At 35.1% G+C, this 21,347-nt stretch overlaps 1 protein-coding gene across 1 annotated transcript in view; it reads right to left on the bottom strand.

Annotated features, from left to right (window-relative positions):
* Nucleotides 1-10,724: 10,724 nt before the first annotated feature.
* GAD1 (glutamate decarboxylase 1) overlaps nucleotides 10,725-21,347 on the bottom strand; it is a 34,929-nt gene continuing 24,306 nt past the window's right edge. Inside the window, exons 14-17 of the mRNA XM_042784102.1 lie at nucleotides 19,847-19,996; nucleotides 17,392-17,499; nucleotides 16,600-16,689; nucleotides 10,725-14,951 (exon numbers count right to left, since the gene is read on the bottom strand). Coding sequence (XP_042640036.1) covers nucleotides 14,778-14,951; nucleotides 16,600-16,689; nucleotides 17,392-17,499; nucleotides 19,847-19,996 — 522 coding nt within the window. The 3' untranslated portion in view covers nucleotides 10,725-14,777. The remainder of the gene's footprint in view (nucleotides 14,952-16,599; nucleotides 16,690-17,391; nucleotides 17,500-19,846; nucleotides 19,997-21,347) is intronic.

The raw sequence follows: 21,347 nt of genomic DNA, 5'->3' as shown, positions 1-21,347 counted from the left end.
TCACATGTTCTATGAAAGCTTCCATAACTGTGTATTTCTTAAGCTATTTTTAATTCCCCCTTCAGAAAAAAAACAAAACAAAACCAAAACCAACACACAACTCCTTCTCCTTTATCTTTTCTTGCCCTAAGAAATCTTCTGTGATTTATTTTCTTCTGCCCCAATAGCTGATAACTTCTTTTCCTTCAAGCCTCAAAGAGAAGGATTCTTTTATCTTCCACAACAAGAAAATATATTTTTTGAGCAAAAGTAGGATCTAGGCTTTTGCTGTTATTTATCACATCATTGAGACAGCAGGATGCCTCTGCTGGGACCTCATGAACATTATTTCTTTTTGAGATTAGCTTTGGAAGTTTGAATACAATCAAACGTACCGGTAACATAATATATGCCCTGGGAGTGGCAAACCTCTATTCTGGCAATCCTCAAAAAAAGACACCTTAAAATCCTAGTAAGAATGCTACCTGATAGCATTATGCTGTAGGTAATGTTTGTTAAAGCCAGAGGACCTTTCTTTTAATGAGTTGTCACTGGAGGGAACAAATAAATTCAGTTAAGAAGAGAGAGAAAGCTTGGGATATAATCAGATACTATGAGCCTAGCCATAAAGCAGTGTCATCCCAATGCAGTACACTCCCTTTCTCCTCAAAAATTTGACTTTGTGACCTCTCACATGAGCTACTAATGAGAGCAGCTAGAGGCTGGAGCTGAGGTTAATCCTTCCTTTGCTGAGTGCTCTTGGCACCATTTTCAAAGAGGAAATGCTACAGGATTTTCTGGTTGAATTAGAAAAACCAATGAGTTTTAGAGAAAACGTGTCAGAAGTTACCTGAACAGCTACTTAGATATGTTAAACTAAATTAAAGTATAGCTCACGACAAGATGTATCATCCCTGGATAAGCATCTATTTCACGTGGTTTTCCATTTCACTGCAGGCAGATGGGTCGCGCTCTTTCTGCAGCATCCTGAAGGCAGCAGCGGAGGATGTCACCCATGTGTTGAGCTTCAGAATCAAACGAGCAGTTTGTTATTGGAAATCACCACACTGAAAGCCAGGTGACACAGAACAATAATGCTTTTCCATTCTGCTGACAATGAATGATTCAACGGTCCTTGCTAACGCCACCTGCTCGAATGCTTTTCTCGGCAAGCACAAAGTTTGGGAGATAGGAGGAGCTGGTGGGCCCAGCTGGGTCCTGCTGGGATGTGTTGAAATATGCTTGATTTATTTTGAGATGAGATTTGCAGGTGTCAATGCGATCAACAGGACTGGTGATTTAGTGTAATGTACCAGCTGGAAAGACCCAGCCAGTTTCTGGAGCTGCTCCTTTATTCCTGCTGTCACCGGCTCTCCTCTTGCTGTTCTGGGCAGATCCCTATCAGAGCTGAGGGGCTTGAGTCCTGCAGGGACCAGAGTACCTCTGAACACAGGGACTAGCTTTTATGTTATAACACACTGTGAAGAGTGTGGTGCTATTCATAACAATACATCCTAATCATTAGAGGGCTTCTTCCTTCCCTCTTGTAGGGACAGCGTTTTGCCATGTGCTAGAGAGAACTGATGAACAAAACACTAACTGGGACTTTCAAAGATGTTTCTGAAAGGTGTTTTATCTGTTTTCAGGAAGACAGACACCACCTACCAAGTGTACTTCTTTGTCTTATCTTGATATGGTCTCAGACCCAGTGAACTACGGGATGTTCCACATGGCTTTTAAATCCTGTCACAAACTTGGATGGTGTCCTAAGCCCAGGCACTGCTGGAACAGGGATGTGGGCTGAGAAGTTGCTAAGAAAGATGTGACAAAGCAACATCAAGGATAGAAAGAGTTAAATGGCTGAAGAAAATTGAGTACAGATGATTATTAGGGATTTTTTTCCTACTTCAGTCAGCACGAAGGGGAAAAAATATGGTCACCGTAAAGAGTCTAACAAACAGAAGCACAGAGGAAATTGTAGCTCTAGGAAATAGAGCAGGGGAAAGCCAGTTTACCCACTGGTTTCAATGGAAGCCACAGAACTGCTTAGAAAAGGAACAAAGAGTGCTGCAAGAGTCAGAAATTGCAGGCAAAGCTCAGATCCAGCAGGAGCTGAATGAGTCACAGGCCCACAGTCACAGACCTACTTTGGAGCAATTCTTAGATCCAGGTGGCAATGTGAGCTCTGTTCTCACATAGACACCTGTGTGCAGTTCTCCTCCTCTGGTCTTCCCTCCCATTGCCCTCTCTCCAACTACTGCTTCTCTTCAGTGACTACTGAAAGCCCAGTGGGAGACACAAAATCTACTGACCGGAGGCTGTACGCAAACTTTAAAGATGTATTTTTTCATATTAAAATATCAAAGGCAGTGGGACTATTTCCATTACAATCTCCATTTTGTATAAGCTAATTTTGTCTGTTAAAATATACAGTGTAAGATTTGTAGGGGTTTTCTAGCTCATTTCAGTTTTACCTCGTTTTTTCTCCTTGCACCCTCCCTGGTAAAACTGGCTGCTCTCTTTTGCTCAGGTTTTAAAAAGGCCCTCATGTGGAGACTTAGTTGGGAAAATGAGAACAGGAAAGCAGCAATTTCAAAATCTGATCAGTCGGAAATGCAGTCAGAATGCAAAGTTACACAGACATATTGGAAAAGCAGTTCTGATTTGTTACAGTTGTTTCTTTTTATTTTTAATACACAACTCATTAGCTTAACTATCGTAATGAGAAACAACAGTGTCAGCTTTTAATTACTGTAATACGGGCAGCAGTTTAGAAAATCCCACTCAGTTCAAAAAAATACAGTTTAGTTTCTAGTTCCCTTAAAAAGTTATGATTTGTGATGTGTTTAGTGTAAAGTATTAGCAAAGCTGTTGAAACAGATCAAAACACAACAACTTTAAAACCAGCAACACAATTTTAAAAGACTACCTTAAGTCAATACCATTCATTCATGAAGTAGTCCAAGCACATCAGCCACAGAGGACCTCATCTCCCTACCTTTTTATTATTTTCTCTGTTCTTAGGGAAACCTCTGACTCAGTGTAAGTTTTCTAATGGCTAACACCCATCAAAAATATTAAGGTGATTGCGGGAAATAGTGTAATTTCTCCATTGTAAATACACACTATAATACTTTCTCACCTGTGAGATATTTCCAGCATGTTTAATATTATATTTGTTCAGGCCAAATAAATAGAAAACATTAATAGAGCTAAATCTTGAAATTTGAGTCTTCTGATGTCTGGTACGGGGATGTAAATGTTTCATTTTGGCATCTCCCTTTCTACTGTGTCTCTGCTTGCTTGTTTGGGGTTTTTGTTGTTGTTTTGTTTTTTTCTAGATTTCTATTTAAGACTTTACTAACCAGCTCTCCTCCTCAACCCTAAGTGGAATAATCTGCTCTCACATCCAGGTATGTGCTAAGGCTTCTCCATCACATACAAAAGGAAAATAGGAGGCACAGACATCAGGTTCATTCTTATTCTTCATCCTTGGAGATACTCAAAAGCAATCTGTACATGGTCCTGGGCAACCTGCTCTGTGTGGTCCTGTTTGAGTAGGGGGCTTGGACAAGATAACCAGTTCATTCACAGAGGAAGTACAGTGCCCACCATTCTTATGCCATTATGTGCAGCTGTACCACAGCAGAAAAGTTTGGCAGGTTAAAGTTGGATGTTCAGCCATGAAACATGAACCTGAAGTTGTAGCTGGAAACCCAGGTGCAGGGTGACAAAAGGGATGCAGAGCATCTCCTGTGGTCATCCTGGCCTCATTCTTCCCCAAAGCAGTCTATTTCTTCTACTATAGACACCTTCCTTGTAGAACCAAAGCAGTACACCTGATTCTGGTCCATTGAGTTTGGCCCTAATTTTCTTTTGTGTAATTTCACTAAAATTCAATAGAATGACACCAGGGTGAAGTCACTACACTGCGGGGGTTTTTTGTTAGGTTCTAAACTACCTCCTTATTTAAGCTGTTAGGTCTTAATCTGTCAGAGAGCCATCAACAAATTACAACCTAACTGCATAAATTAGGAATGTAATTTGTTGGTGGTTTCCTGTTTGGTGGTGGTGTGTTTTTTTTTTTTTTAAAGAGCAATACCACTACATCCCAGGAATTACAGTCAATTGCAAAACAATTGCAAAAATTACTGAACCAGCTAAAAGCAATTCAACAGCTACATCTTCTAAAATGCTACTGAGTCCAGAGACCTACAAATAATACAGACTCATAATAGTGACTACGATAATGATGTGGCTTATAGAGCATGGATAACTATGAATTACGTGATAAAGATCTTCAATTTATAAGATAGTTTAAAAGTTAGTTGTAGTGTGTAGCATATAACAAAAGAAAGCAAAACCAAATTATGGCTAAAAGCTTTCTAACATTTTATATATTTTGATATGTGTAAGTTTTAGATATTTTAAATTGTTTACTTCTTATAGAATAACTGATCAAGATATTGGGTCTGACACACACACAATCCTCCATGAGAAGATTCTGCATAACTTGTTATATAAAAGCTTTTCAAATAGTAATTGCTTTATTAAAAAAAAAAAAAAGTGAAAGAATGAGTGAGATTTGGTTTTGGTGGACAAGAACATACCAGATCTCATCTCCCATTCACAACTAGGCATAAAAGCCTGATTTTGTAGTGTAATAGGGAAATGGGCCTCCATTTTTCTAAATCCTTGGTATTCCTTGTTTTAACTGAACAGCTGCCCAGATTGTTGCATCTGCATTTCAGAGAGCACATCAGACTCAAAGCAAGCAGAGATGGAGTGATCTGTTAGCTCACATTAACTGCTTCTACAAATCACTGCAACAATTTTCTATACAGTATATTTCCCACTGTTTTGCTTTGCCCTTTGCCATTTCAAATTATTTTAGTAATGAAATTTGTGTTATTTAGGAAACCAACACATAATTTGATAGATATTCACACTATTAGAAAATTAACCTGATTTAAGATAGCTAAATGTAAGTAAACAAAGTGGGTAGCAGAAAGCTTTACCTTTCTACACAGTTCCTCTTTGAACCCTTTGCTGAGTGATGTAGATGATATAAAGTGCTTCTAGTGCCTACGGATGTAATGAAAAAATATTACTGCTAGAAAAATCTTATGCATTTAAAATTATATAAATAAGCAGTTATTGACAGGTAGATAGTCACATACATTTCAACATCAAAAGTATTTCTACAAGACAACATACTACAAGCTGGTATCTGTTTCAAACTATATGCAATGAGTGTCACTTCCTCAGTGTTGATTCTGTTATCAAATTATTTATTTCTTGGTTTCTTCTGATGTTTTACCACTTTGTACATTATTCAGCCTGAAGTGTGTTGCATTATTTGCTTTTTGCCTGCTAGGCAATTTTACTAACTTGAAATTGGCCCTGTATGACTCTTTGGTGTACCACCACCAATCATTTTATTTCTCTTCCCCCTTTCATTTGTACCTGAGAACATCAACAAAGTCAGGGTGTCTGCTTTTGTTTTGATTTGGTTTGGTTTGGTTTGTTAGGAAAATCTCCCAACCTACTCTTCTATTCAAAGATAGGTGTAAAAGACTGGTTTGGTACCCTACCAGAGAAGCTTTTCTTGTACGCGCTCTCTCTTACATACTCGTATCTGAAAGGATCTGTTGATCCATTCATTGGAAGGATGAGCAATATGCAATGCTGCGAAGATGGATACATAAAGCATTATTTACTTATAAAATTTTGTGAATGTCCTGTAAGTGAAGAATAATTTGTTGTGCAAGCCTAGAGATGTACACCTATATATAAATTATGCTCATTTAGAAATTATCTAGCTAGATAGACTGGTGAATTAGTAGTTCACTACATAAATCCCAAACTAAGGACATAGTCCCAAGTAAGGGCCATTTGTTTGTTGAAGCTCTTTAAACTGTTTTTGCTAAAAGATGAGAGGGGAAGAGGCATTCCTGTTGCATATTCAAGTCATGTACATTTTTCTGAGTATCCAAACAAGTATCGGTGGTGTAATCCAAGGATTTCAGTTCCTTCTTTTGACTACTTTGCCAGCTTAATGGAAACAGCTCTGAACTGAGCTACAGAGTAAATGAAAGAGTCTTCAAATTTCCCATAGAACATCCATTCCACCTCTGGACTGCTTCCAGTACACTGTAATTGTACAATTATAGCAGCATTATATATAGAAAACCAACATGAGTTCTGAAGTCGCTCAACAATAGCTAAGCATAATTATTTACATTATAGTCACAGAATTTCTGGGAGAAAAAAAACCCACAACCTAAAATTAGCCTTTTGGGGAAGGCAAATTGTAGCAATTACTGGCTTAGTAACTCCTTTTAAAGTAATGCTGATGTATTCGAAAGGAAGAATTTCTTTCGGGTTTTCTTTCAACTGCAATGCTAGCTCTATTGCTATAATAGGTCTATATGTACTCAAGAAAGCAGAGGAAGTTGTCTGATGGCAATTACAGTTCTCACTGCTAGCGAGCCAGGTCACAAATTAGCAATCTGTGATATCCCATCATATTTTTCAGAAAGACAGATCTCATATCCTTGGGAAGACAAGAGAATATGCATTGCATTATACTGTAAGATAGAGCTGGTAATTAATTTATACCTACAGAACAATTATATTTCACTAGGATTGAGTAAAACCAATAAAAACTACTCACTGATATGGGGTATTTACAGCAGGAAAACTAAGCCAGGTTCTTTTGTAGTGGGAAAAAAAACCACCTGTTCTTGAAAAATATGTAGAATAATTGAAGAGCCATGATGATGCAAAACAGTATAAAAAAATATAATAGCCTTGAAACAACATAATCAGGAACAAGTAATATACTTTAAAAAATTGTGACCGAGATAGGTGAATGCACCAAATTATTGCAGCAACATACTTACTGGCAAATTAAAAAAAAAAAAAAAATTAAAAGCCAGAGTTATAATGAATTAGCAAGTAATTTTTTCCACAAATAGGAAACTCTGCTGTAATCAAAACACCTATGGTTCTTTGGTTCGGTACTGTCAAACCCAGCACGTGGAAATCTCACCCCATTGCCCAGTGAAGCCGTGCTCCTTGAGATAATCAAGAGCCATGCTAGTGTGTTTAGTGATTGCCAGTGCTGCACATGTGGTAGAAGAGTGAATTAGCTGAGAAAGACCATCAGTAAGGGCCTTTTCTTCAAAGGATGCTCATAGCCAGACAATGCAACAAGGAACCATAAAAAACTCAAAGTAATGGAAATAAAGAGTTCATCACATACAATCTAGTGGTCAGCCTGGCCCTATGTCTACAAGCACAAATGTCAGCCTTACCCCGCAGGCAGCCTTCCTGAAAGTAAAGGAAGAAGCTTAATCGAGATTAACGGCCTTTTTTGCTGGGGCCCAGGGAAAGTCCTAATTAATAAAACAATACGTTAAACAGCCATCATCATTTATAATACATACAATCTTTAGAAGACAATGAAAAGCACTGACCAACATGACACTGAGTGAAAAATATCTTATGCCTTTCTCACTTTGCTTTTTAAAGACACTTTTACCTGTCCAGTTTAAAGTTAGCATTCAATTTTTTTTTTTGAAGGCCAATATGCTTGCTTTATACACCAGCATTATCCAAACTTGTGCCGATGTCACACCAAATAGATAAGGCTTCAAATCAGCTTGCACTGTGGTCACAGATGATAGGCTTCTGTAAATCTAAATTGAAGTAATTGTACTTACATTTGTTGATTTTGCCTGTAGTGACATTTTTCTAGGCTTCCTTGAAGTGTTAAACTTAGTTTTTCTCCATTTCCTATCACCTGCAATGATCTTACATATTTTTGCTCACAGTGTCATGGCACACCACCTTTCAACATAAAACAAGGCCAAAAATCTTCACACAATAATTCCTGCCCCAAACCAACTGTTTTCAGATGAACTAGACTGGTATCCTGTTAAAAGGTCTATTATTTAAGAATTTCATGATAGAAATTATATCATTCATATACATACACAACACATGCACTCTGAAAGGTAAGGGAAAATTTACTATTTCCTTCATGATATGCTTGTTTAATGCCATACTTCAAGAATCTTTGCAAATGTCCTGAAAAATCCTACACAAACCAGACAACATTATGCAAAATTTTGTTCTTTTCTGATTCACACAGAGTATGTACATGCATATGTCCTTGTGGTTTATATCAAGAAATATAAACACACTCACAAATACACATATAAAGTATACTTATACAGTCTGAAATAATTATATTCTGATGCTGAACAGATTACCCAATAAATAGCAGAAATAAATCAAGGTGTGTCATGTTTTATCTTCAAATATTTATGTTATCATAATTACTAAACAAGGCTCCACTTTTCCTCAATAGATAGATCTATTAAAACAGAGAAGCAGAATTTTTTTCTTTCTTTACCAGGTCTATTTAAAAACTCCTGCTTGCATCTCATATTTTATTCTAAACATAATTTTAATTCTACTTTGTCCAGAAGTCTGATTCTACCAAACGCTCTAATGAAACCCAGATCCCTCCATGTTGTGGAACCATCCTTCCTTTTAACCTTTGCCTTCAGCCAATGCTTGCGTCTTCACATTTCCTCTTCACTAGCTGAGTCGCAGTTCTTGAGTAAGTAGGTACTCCCGGTTCATGTATCATCACCCTAAGCATAACTGTCAAAATTTGCAAATTATAGAACACTAAAGAAGAAATTCAGACAGATGTAATTCTGTTGACCACAGTGAGCTGTACTTAGCTACAAACAGTCTCATTGTGGTCCTAACATCTTATTAAACAGTCTGTATGTAAGATGGACACTCCTTAGTATTCACACATGATAAAATCACTTTCCATAATTTTTAGTGCTTTACATTATGGCATTTGCATGCTACACTAATGAACTTAATAAGTTTCTTTGCAGCATGTATTTTCCTCATGCCTAGTTTGCTGCATAAAATTCTTTATCTTGGAAAGAAAATTGTTCTTAGGAAAACCCATCCTACTAGAAGGATGCTTATCCTACCCTAAAGCAATCAAAATCAAATTTGTTACATGCTGTTAAAATCAATGACAATTCTATGGCTAATGCATAAAGAGGTAATTAATTAGAATTTGTCTATATCATGAAAAAATCATTTTATACTTGTATAAATTCAGAATGTACTCTTATATTTCAATATACTTGGTACACACAAAAAAAATAAAATTATTTAAACTCCCATAATGGAATGGCAGGTTACCCCAAAATATGGTTTAGAATCCAAATTTTTAATCACCTTTTTCATATTATAAATTATATATATCAAGCATATACCATGCATAGATAAAGACATATCATGTGCCAAAAGCTTTGCCACAAAAGCTTTAATTCATACTATATTTATACAGGAAAAGACTTTTATTTTGTAATTATTATGGTTCACTTAAGTCCAATTACGAAAAAAAAACATTTCCCTGAAGTTATGGCATTCTTATAAATTTTACATATCAGCTATTTTATGCTCACACTCAGTTTCTGGTGTATTTTAAAATATCTGTGATTCTATATGAAATACATTTAACTTGTTTGATGTTGATGCATTATGCATAGCCTTTTCTTAGAGAATATATGAATTTCAGTATTCTTTCCTACCTTAGACTTAGGGTCTCATTCTGTAGTTTTATTAGGAAATGGTCTTTCATTTCCAAGAATGGGAAAGATTGATTCATGCAATCAGCAGCAGTTCTCCTGTCAACTTCTGTGGTGGCAAGATTACACTTCCCTTGTACACCTTTACAAAATTATTATTACAAAATATATTTACTTTACTCACAAAATAAATCTGCCAATATCTCATTTATTTGTGTTTCAAGTAAACATTTTACTGTAAAAGACTGTTCATTATAATGCTTTATACAAAAGTGGCTTAACAAAGAAACCCAGTTCTGACTCTGACAAGAATACTCACAGGTTTTCTGCTATGCAAACGTTAAATGCTTTTGCAGTCAAGCACTCAGTATCCTGTAGTACTGATTCCACAGTGTGTTGTCGTATGACCATGAGGGCTCCTCTTGCCATCCATGTATCAGTTCTTGTCAGACAAGCACAGAAGTGCTGAAAATTAACACTATTCAAAACACCTTTAGGCTTTGTCCTGTCCTGCATTTTTTTTACATACAGAAAAGTACTTTTTCAGTCAAGTAGATTTTTGATTGCACAAAAATATCCTAGTTCTGATTCTGTGCAGTTTTAAATGTGCTTAATAAACAAACACTGAGATCAACCAGTGGCATTGCAAAGTGTGCAAAGTTAATCATGTATACAAGTCTCCCTGGGAGTAAGACCTGCATTAGAAGAAATAAGTTTTATAAATATATCCACAAATTAAATAGCAGGGCTTTTACTACAAGGCCTTGATCTTATTCTTTTTACCTATTCCAAAGTTCTTGTTTACTTTCTTGGGTCCTCTGTATAAGTTGGATGAGAATTCAGACACCACACAAAATACCACACAAAAATATTTTTAGAAGCTCTATTTTTTAGCATTTCTACACAGTACTAATGTCTTTGACAACCCTACTCAAACTGATCAAGGTCCAGAGCTTGAGGTTCTTCCTCAGTCTGTGTTGGTACAAGCTCACATTCAATTCACAATTAGAACTAAATAGTATCCCTAGAATTTGCCTTACTGTTTGTTGTATGGCTTTTGTCTCATATTCTTAAGGAAACAAAAGAGCTCACAAAAATTATATGAGACAATTAGATGGTTTAAAGATCGACTTTTATTGAAAAATTAAAACTGCATTGAACATTTCTTTATAACTTCGACATTTCTTAAACCACAAAACAGAGATTCTGTTTAAAAAATCTCCTCGTATTTGTCACCATTCAAAAAACAGATTATGAACTAAGTCAATGATAATTTTAAAATCCTGGGTTACTCCCAAGGCCCCTGGTTCCATCCGTCTGCCATGAATGGTATAATCTAACTATCTTCTCTAAAAGGTACCTTTAATAATACAGTCAGAATTTTTCTCATTCAAACAACAACAGCTGTTGTCGATTTTTATCCAATGGTGAGTCTTTTCCAAATAAATTACATCAGTTAATAAGGACTGCAGCTACATGTTCAACTAAGATTGTGCCTATTGTGTATTTGATCTGAATTCACTGACACAAAATTACAGTGATTGTCTTTGTGATTCTAAAGGTAAAATTGCTACCTTAGAGTATATTTTAAACCTCAGAAAAACAAAGTTACTCACCTGGAATTGAAATGCTATGAATTAGTCAACACTTCTATATATCCATACTTGTGATCTCTCACAGTCAGTAGTGTATGGATTAAAAAGCAGGAAAATTCCAGATAAGCTTTTGTCTGAGAAGCTGTAACATATTACTCAGATGAAAATTACCTACTGAGAAGAAAACACAGATGAGTTTTCTCACTGATGACCACAACTGCTCTGTTAAATCAGCTAACCAAGTTGGAAATTAATGAGCCCTGAGCCTGTGAAAGCAGATATATATTAAGGAAACACTCCAGAGTTCGATGTTAAAATTATAAGTTTTGCAAAAATCTAATAGTGGGTATTATCTGTGTCAAGACAAAACATTATAGAAAGACAAGATAAAATGCAGAGGGTAGGAGGATAAATTTAAACCCCTGATCTTTAGAGAAAATGCCTCTGTGTTAGTTGTCTCACTTACAGAACAGGCAGGAGGAGCTCCATTATTCTCACCTAGCTGCAAACCATCAATGGCAATAGGTATAACCTCTGATGCTTTTGACCTCCAAAATGAAAGATACTCTATTAAATGAAGCAGCAGAAGTTTTAGTGAGCAAAACATTGTATATACGCCAAAGAAGTCTAAATTTATTTCTGACTACATTACAGGACTGCCCAAGTCTTGATGTATGAATGCCAGTAAGCTATATAATGGTCTTTCCTATAGTTTCATGATCACTTACAAGAGGATGATTCTCTTTACCTAGTTTATATGCTTCAAAGAGATATAACATTACAAACACAATAGATTATTATTAGAATATTGAGATGATGATCTGGATACAAGGTCCATGAGGTTCAAATATTAAGATTAGAGAATTAAGGGTACATTGGAATCTTTAATAATACTGTTGCTGAAATATCTTGACTAGGGAGGTGGGTGAAGTCAGAAATCCCCACCTGAGAACCGGTTAAGAAATCACAAGGACCATGGTGCTGCTTGCGTGGAAACTGTAAAATCCCCTAGTGAAGCTAGGTCAGCAATTATACATCATTGTATTGATTATACTAGTTCATACTGTTTCTCATAAACAAGGACTGAGGGAAATCTTTCCATCTTCTGTAGCTGCCCTTTGAGTAAAATAAAACTGTGATAGAGCCCACATTTCAGGCAGAAGTATGTAAATTGAAATGTGACATCTTCAAAACAAACTTCTTTCTGTACTCTAAAAACAGCTCTCAATGAGAGGCTCTCTAGTTTTGATGAATAGCTGGTGTCTATAAAGCATGGCATTTAATATTATGGAAGTTGGTACTGAAGTAAATGTTCACACTGATTACTTCTGTATTGCAGGCCTCAGGTCATACAGCATGGATGTTTACATCAAAATGTTAAGTACTGAAGACATGGTAAGATATCAGGGTTATAATTAAGGAAGATTGAGGTTTAAGATCGAGAAGGCAAGAAACCAACCACATTGTCTGGAGGAAAATAGCCTAATGAAAGAAATTCTGTACTGGTGACATTACTGGGGGGGTTCATGTCGTAAAAGTAATGATGTAGGTAATATTTTGTAAGTCATTCTCATAAATCTAAAAGACAGCGACATATTTAACATAATTTTTAAATTCAACCCAAGTAATTACAAGAAAAAGTTTTACAGAAGGTCATGGAAGAAAGATAAGCCACAGTCCTAAGAGAGGCTGGAAAGGCTGTGCTATATGATACGGCATTTACCATGACAGCTTCTTTCTTCTCCCTGCTCTGACCCAGCCAAAGATGTGAGGACAGCATCCTCAGAAGACAACCAGCAGGACCTGCAGGATGGAAATCTCTCATGGCTGTAGCTGTTCTACAGGACTGAAGGGGGCCAGAGAGAATGCAAAAACTGCACAGCATGACTGCATTTCATTGAATGTTTCTAAAATAATTTAATTTTCTTACTGATTGTGGGAGGGGGGGAAGGGGGCAGGGAAGAACAAAGAATCAATTAATTACTGACTTGCATAGAAGATAGCCAGAGAGTCATGTATGAAAAGATTTTAAATTAGCATATTCTATTTATCACCATGACAGTAACTCAGCATACAGAGGATTATTGAATCTTCATTTTGTTCCACTGCTCTGCTTCCAGTATGGAGTTTTCCACTTAGTAGTACTGATTATCTAATGATTAAAACTGAACAAGCTGCGGATGACTCTGGTGTCTATACTTTGAAAACTCTAGCCAGTTTAAATTGTTGTGACAAGCCAGCTGTATTTAAAGATTCTGAGATTATTTTTGTTTTTATTTATTTTATAAACTCCAAACACATAGTGAATTCCATTTCACTGAAAGAATTATGTTGGTTGAAACACCCACAGAATTTAGTTAAAATTGTCATAGAGAGTAGTCCTGAAATACAACTTAAAAACAGGGGCCTTGGTTAGCAATCAATATTCACTAGAAAAGCATTCAGAACACTGAACAGACAGTCTGACATTACAATAAATAAAACTGAAAATTCTCATAGATTAAAGGGATCTCATCATTTGACAGTTTAGACACAACGTTAGAATTCCTTATATTCAGTAAAACTATCTGTAAGTTATTATTTTAAGGGCACTAGAATTTAAATGAAAGTGTCAACTAATATTTTTGTATTTTTTCTTTGGCTCACAAAGACACTAAAATACCATAAACATTATTTAGAACTTCAATAATATATAAATAGGATACATTACAAATGGAAGAAAATACAAGACAACTCTTCAGCATGGTAAATCTCTGCATATAAATAAGCAAATATTTCATATACCTACAATTCAACAGTTATCTTGCTGTAAAACTATTACATTTAAATCCTTTTACACAAAGTCATTTAACAATAATATACACAATCTACACAAATTAACCTCTAAAAATACAGCAATAATATACCTGTTACAATGACTCTGCTACTATTATCCCCTGATGTGACACTAAAGGGAAAATACAACTATTTTACTTGAAGGTGCTGTTAGAGATTGCTGTATTGTACATGAGGAAAGCACCAACAATAAGATTTAATACTGTTACACATTTTCTTTAGCTCCTAAGAATCTACATTACATGTCTATTTTCACCTGGCAGAAAAATTTGTAGCACATTATCCACATCATTAGTTGTTGAAGGAAAAGTTAATTGTCTTAAAGTGGAAAACATGCTGTGGCTTAGATCTAAGTTTATAACCACTTTATATATATATATATATATATATATGTATGTATATATATATATTTATATTTATTTATACTGTACATATATACTGTGCAGAGTTCTTAATTTGCTATTTTAGTACTTATTCATTTCCTGCTGACTACAATAAGACCAATGTAAGAGTCAATAGTACTTCAACTTCAAGATAATATATTTTCCCCCAGTAATATGATCTACCAATACATATATGTTTCAGTAGCCTATAGTTGTGTTGTTTAAGGATATCTTAGGAGATTAGAACTTACAGAAAGAGAATTCCCTTAAAACATGTTCTGCAGAACTGGGTTAAAAAAATAGCCAGTGCTGGAAAACAGTGAATTAGAGAAATAAATAATTCAACCCCTGTACTACAGTTCCTGCCCCAGTCTCTCTATTTCCTCAATGAGGAAATCAATGTCAGACTTAGTTGCTGCTGGGTTTGAGATGACCATTCGGAAGAAGTTGACTTTATCACCTTGAGGCTGATATCCAACCATGGTAGTACCTGACTCCATCATCAGTGCTTTGATTTTCGGTGCCACCTTTATCATTTAAAAAAAAAATGAAAAAAAAAAGAAAAGAGAGGGAAAGAAGAGTAATTAAAAAATTTTATCCTTTCTTTGTTTGTCACAACATTTCTTAATTCGGAAAAAATAAATGGACAGATCAGGAAGGCACTATTTATTTTTTATAAAAATATTTGTAACAGAAAAAGCTTGAAAAACTAAATATGTAGGATTGGATATTTAAAGGAAAACTGACAACAACATCCATCATTTTGACTAATGGACTAATAGAATCCCAGTGTATTCACTATGTAATAATATTATATATTATATGTACATGTCATTCTTTGTGCTAAAGATTTTGTCATGAAGAAATGTTTTCTGTCTTATTATGAAAACCTACTCCAAAATCACCTTTTTGAGGGTAACAGATGTTTGGATGTTTTCCATGAGAATATTATGTATTCTTAAAGTCATTTTTGGGGGGTAGGGGGTGGAAGGTGTGAACAACAATGGAAATTTTTCAACAAGATCTATGTATGTCATACTTTCTGTTAGCATAAACAATGGAAACCTTCCAGTAGTTTTGCAGTACTGTGCATTTACTGCAATCTCACTTCCTCACTTTACAAGGTTCTGACAATCTCAATATTTGGTATTGACTGAGCCCACTTTCTCCATCCAGACCTTCTTTCTCCTGCTCTATTCTCTGCCAGCCATGGTCAGACGTCTGGCTCTTTTACTGTTTTGTAGGATGCTTTATAATGTCCTCTAGCATTTAACAGGGTCAAGTCAAACATTTCATCCTTCTTACCAGTCTTATCTATTTTCCTCTTTTCTCTCTTTTCTGGCAATTTCTTTATCTAACATGTCACTGGGTTGACCCATGAATTTCTATTCTCTTCTGTTCTCTTTCCCCAGTGTGATGCAGACATAAAATCCTCTAAAAAACTTCCCAAGTTTGCCCATTCTTCTCGTTTCCCAAACATAAAAAAACTATAATTAATTTTGACAACTATAAAATCATTCTTTCGTCTCCTGAATGTATTTCATTCCACTTCTGTCTAAAATGCTACTGCAAAATTAATGTATTTCACACTTCCCTCAAGTCCTAAGTAACATGATACTTTTCCTGGTGGTACCTCTACAATGCCTTCACTTCCCTCTATCATTTCTTCAAATAAATTTATCCCAAAGTCCTCCACAGGGTATTAATTTTCAGTGAAGTGCATTAATGTATGACTAACCAAGCACATCTAAAATAAAAATAAAGACCTGAGAAGGACTTACAGGCTTCCATGTCCTTTACCTGTCCCAGCATTTTCAAATAATTACCCTTCTGTTTCTCTTGCTGATATGCTGGCCTATCCAAACAGGACAGGAATGTATTTGAGCCTAGCTACTTTTCAAAGATTCATAACACTTTTGAGAGCACAGAAGTGATGCAAAACAAAGAACAACTGAGCATGTTCTGCATCTGGTTCTATAGGGCAAACATGACTTCAGCCTCAGTATAAATAGGAGACAAAGGTGAACATGTACCATGGTTATAACAAGCAACTGGAGAACTGGCATCCCAGAATTTGGAACATGTGTCCACAGACAGATATATTATTCTTAATAAACAGAATACTTTTGGTTGAAAGAGTAGACTATATTTTTGCATTTAACAAAAACCACATACCCTGTTTAACTTTTCTCTTCTCTCATCACAGTCTGGCATGCCTCTGAGACTTGGCGGAATATACCAAAAACATACATTTGTATGCTCTGGCTGCAAAAAGAACCAAACACATACATCAGTAAACAAATTCATAGATATCAATCACACACTAAAGGCTAGTCAGTAGTATATTTTAGCACAGACTTGGAAGACAAAATATAGTATTAACTTTCCTAGTTCTGCATTTTAAAACAAAATAAATGGATTAGAGTAGTACTGGCTGCACCTGCTGTCTTAGATTCCCATACATTGTCCCATTTACAATGTTTTAGGGTGCTAATGAACTGTAAATGGTTTTCACCCTCATTCAGTTTTATGAAGAACTGTTTTCCCAGATTGCAGCGAGGGCAACCCAATTTTCCTTTTCTTAGTAAATGGAGAGACAAAGTGTACTTGTTTTTCTATCAACCAAGGGCTTACACAGTGGCACTAGCAACAAAACATACAGTAAAAACAGCAGATTATGTTATCATGTGGAATCTCAACATGAATAGATTGTATTAAGGTAGTCTTCATGCCCTAAAATGAGAAGTCCTCTGCAGGAGAGAAGAAGAGATAAATCAGACGTTTATAGTACAAAATCATGTGCATTTGGCCAAAAAACTGCCCAGATGCCAATAGTCATGTAGTTCTTTAGAAAATAAAACCACTTTTGCTTATCTGGCTTGAAGAACTGAGAGAAGTGTGAAGACTGGTTTTGAAATTCCATTAAGATTTGACTCCTACACACAGGCTAAATGAAAGAAAACTTACCTCCCCTTCAAAAACCATCTCAAATCCTTCTCTGTTTTTGATTTTAGTGTAGAGATATTCTGCCAGCTCCAGGCACTTGTTGATCTGATTTTCAAATCCTACTGTACCCTGTTTTAAAAAGAAAGTAAGTATTAACTATATGGTCATTTTTCCTCCTGAGATGCAATCACCTTTTCACATAGGCTTCACTCTTAAATGTTTTCAGTCAGAAAGCATTTAGCAGTATTATTTATTTTAATTTAAAAGTAATCAGCACTACAGAAGTGGCTAAAAGTGGCCTAACTGTAATCACCATTTGGTTTTGGTCTCATTTTAAGAGAATTTTTATGATACTAATAAGGGCTTTTGTATTTTTAATAGATTAGCTCTTTTTTTTTTTTTTTTTTTTCAGTTTCCAAAAATATTATTAAGTCTTGGCTTCCCAGCTCTTACTGAGAGACCTAGGAACATGGAATGGGAACTCAGTTGAAAGGGTAAGAGATGATAAGTAATTTATTTTCTCTGAACAGTTTGCTATAAATCTGCATTTTAAATAAGTCAACAAGCAAAAAAGCCTGCAATATGTTTGATAAAAGTCATTTTCCTACCCACTGATCTTTTGTCAGATCTGATTTGTTTTGAAAGATCATAATCCCCAGAAAAAGTAGATGAATGTGGATAATAAATAAGAAAAAAAAAAAGTGTTTTTTTTTAAAAGTACACTTTCTACATGCATGAAAAAGTAAGAAAGACAAGTATACTTAAACTATTGCATATTTGGGGTAAGTTCTTTTTACTGAATAAAATGACTGAAGATATAGTCACAAGAATACTTCTGGATCTAGGCTCTATATTTCTACTATAAGGACAAGATTATGATCAGTCATGGTGGCTAATGCTAAAGGAAAAACTTCCATAGCGCTTAATATTTTGTTTTCTTAACATTTTTGTAATATGATCATGTAATCTGCTAGAAACAGATTCTATTGAATACCTCAGAGAACTCAGATCCAAGAAATCTGAATCTGTCTCAAGACCAAACAAATACGAAGTAACTAATTTCTGGAGAAATATAAATTCCAGATATATAGATCAATTTAGCAATTTTAATCTATATGATTTTTAAAGAATCATATCCACAAATACCCTACTTCTGAATTTTAAATGACCCACATTCATTATGGTTTCCATTGTATTTTTTTTACTGTTTATTGTGAAGTGTTCTTCTCACTTCTTTAGTGAGGTCAGTTTAACAGGTGACAATAATGGCAGAGGTAGAATCAGCATGCTAGTTTTAATAAAATGTGTTCAGCTGGTATTTAGAAAAACATTCACTCCATGATTTGATGGTGTCTGTATTAAGCACTTGGTAATTAGAACCGTAAACAACACACTTCAAAGTTGCCAGTCACAGTCCAATTCTAATGTGTTGTAAGAAGTTTTACATTACTGGATTACAATACCAAAATTATTTATTTTGGAACAAGAACTGAGTCTGAACTGAAATGTACCTAGCCTGGTAATCAAACCTATGCTGATTACTAAAGTAATTGTTGTAAATATTTTGTGTTGAAGTATTGTGAGTTTTTTTCTGAAGTACTTTTTAAAATAAACAATGACAACTCTATAATCTGTTTAAAAGTAACTGTATATCTAAAGTTCTGTTACGTTCTTCCCTCAGTCTTCAATATTGAGGAAATCTGCATGAAAACATATTTTATCATCACAGGTTATTTACTACTGCTGTCTAACTCTCACCAATAGTGAAAACTAGCTTATGATTGTCCATTTTGCTATTAGATTTAATCTAAGTTTTATAAAAAAAAGATTAGACTGTGGACAAGTCACCCAAGTGAATTCCCATATTGTCATCAGGAGAGCAAAAAGGAAGTAACAAGAAATAAAAATTAAATGTGTTTTCTTGACTACATGGACCCTCATCTTTTGAACCTGTAAGCCTGTAGGTAAACCCATGCTTAAATTCAGCCATCCAGGCATACTACAGTAGTACCAGAGAATCAACTGTTAAATCATCAGTTGGGCAAAGCTTCTTAAGAAAAAGGCTTTGTTTTCAAAGTTGCTTATAAAATCTATACATTGAAACATGATGCTTAAATGACCCTTGTAAGTCACTGAGTCTACTCTGCTGCTACTACAAGTAATCTGCCATAAAATAAATGTGTAAGTGTATGGAACCATAACAAAAGACCATTTTGGTGTCCTGCCCTCACTGGTTTTACTGCAGGACTCTTCTAGTGACTTAAACCTTTCTTCTAATTCCCATCTGAGTTTATTGATGGCTACCATTGTTCCAGAATTCAAATGGCTCTTTTCTGACTTAATACTCAGATACATGTGTGTTTAGAGATTGTAATTACACCAACATGTTAAAAAAAAAAAAAAGTGTTCTGTTATGTAAGAGTTATAATTTAAATAAATACATTTCTAATTTTTGAGCTGAACTTGTATTATTTACCTTTGCCTTCCACATCAACCAGAATTTGAAAATGTCCACATGTCGACCACACTGTATTGCTTTATCTCCAGTGTCATAGGATACATCATACTGTTTGTCTTGCTGGAAGAGATAGCCTGCACACATTTGATTGCAGCCTTGAAGTATACCCTGTAATGACAAACATGTACTTATATGATTTATATGGCATATGTGCATATGAAACTGTATGCATTGGTAATATATAAAAAATGTATTTTGAATATATACAGAAAAATTGTTCTTTAATGGGTCAAATTATAAAATATTGACCTTGTTTTGTAAACCTGAGCCACAAAAAGAATTTCATAACCTAAGGGCATTGTTTTAGGAGTCCCTCAGTAGTCATATGATTGTATACACCCACACCCCCACACCTGAAAAAACATTCTCAGATTAATTTGGATTCTTAGTTTTTGATACTAACTTTGCCCACTTCACTTTGTAAGGCTATGTTCTTAAGACTTAAATTTTTGATGTGTAAATTACACACTACAAGTGCAGGAGATAGCTATAGAAAATGAGAAAAAAAAAAGTAATTGAAGGCTTCAACTCTATATATTGTCCAGCTTTAGGACACTTAACATTAATGACAAATATAAGTACAAATGACCAAAATCAGACATTTTTTGCTTACAAATAAATATGGCACACAGACCAATAGAAACCTATGGATTACTGATAAACATCTCTGAATGAAACACAGAGCAGTAAATTCCTGTACGTTACACAGAAGTCTTACACATGTGACATTTCTAAAATGGTTTGCATCTCCTTTGGACTTTATTAGTGGTTCTCTGAAGAAGCTTGAAAACACTGGGGTATCTGTTAAGTACAAAAATACCTATCAAAGTTCTCATATAGAGAATAAAAAATTTTACCAAAATACTGTGATAGATAGTATAATAAGCATGTGTGCAACTAAATAATGGCTAGTGCTTCCCTCCAATAGATGTCAAAGTGTTTTATAAAGGGAAATAAATGCTGCAGTCTTCAGTTTAGAGAAGGGTCACCTGGAAAAGCAATGGCAGACCTAGGGCTGGAACCCACATGTCCTTCATCCCTGTTCTGTGCACAGGGACCACTTCTTCAACTAACCTCTTCTAGTAGCAATTGACGTGCCAGAAATTAGTAGACAACATCTAGTCCTATCCACAGATGATAATACTTTTTTTACAACCTGAGGAAAATATATATTGCTTGAAAGAATTAGGACACTGGTCTTGCTTTAATTGATGACAACAAAGAATCTAGAAGAAAGACCTAAAAAATATATATGGAGTCATAACAAAAGCAGCATGTTTTCTTTCCAAGAGAGCTGAGAAACTTTTAAATCACTGTGTGGCTTTTTATTTAAGCAGTTTAGACTGTGACCAATTATTAAGACAAAGGATGAATATTCAATATATCATAGAAATAATGAAGCAGATGCTCAGATGAAGTATATTAGCATGACTCTAATGTTGTTACTAGAATGTGCAAA

This window comes from Tyto alba, unplaced genomic scaffold (assembly GCF_018691265.1).
Source record: "Tyto alba isolate M040663 unplaced genomic scaffold, T.alba_DEE_v4.0 Super-Scaffold_7, whole genome shotgun sequence".
NCBI lineage: Eukaryota > Metazoa > Chordata > Aves > Strigiformes > Tytonidae > Tyto > Tyto alba.
The sequence above is the reverse complement of the archived record's forward strand: the minus strand, read 5'-3'. Positions and strand labels throughout refer to the sequence as shown.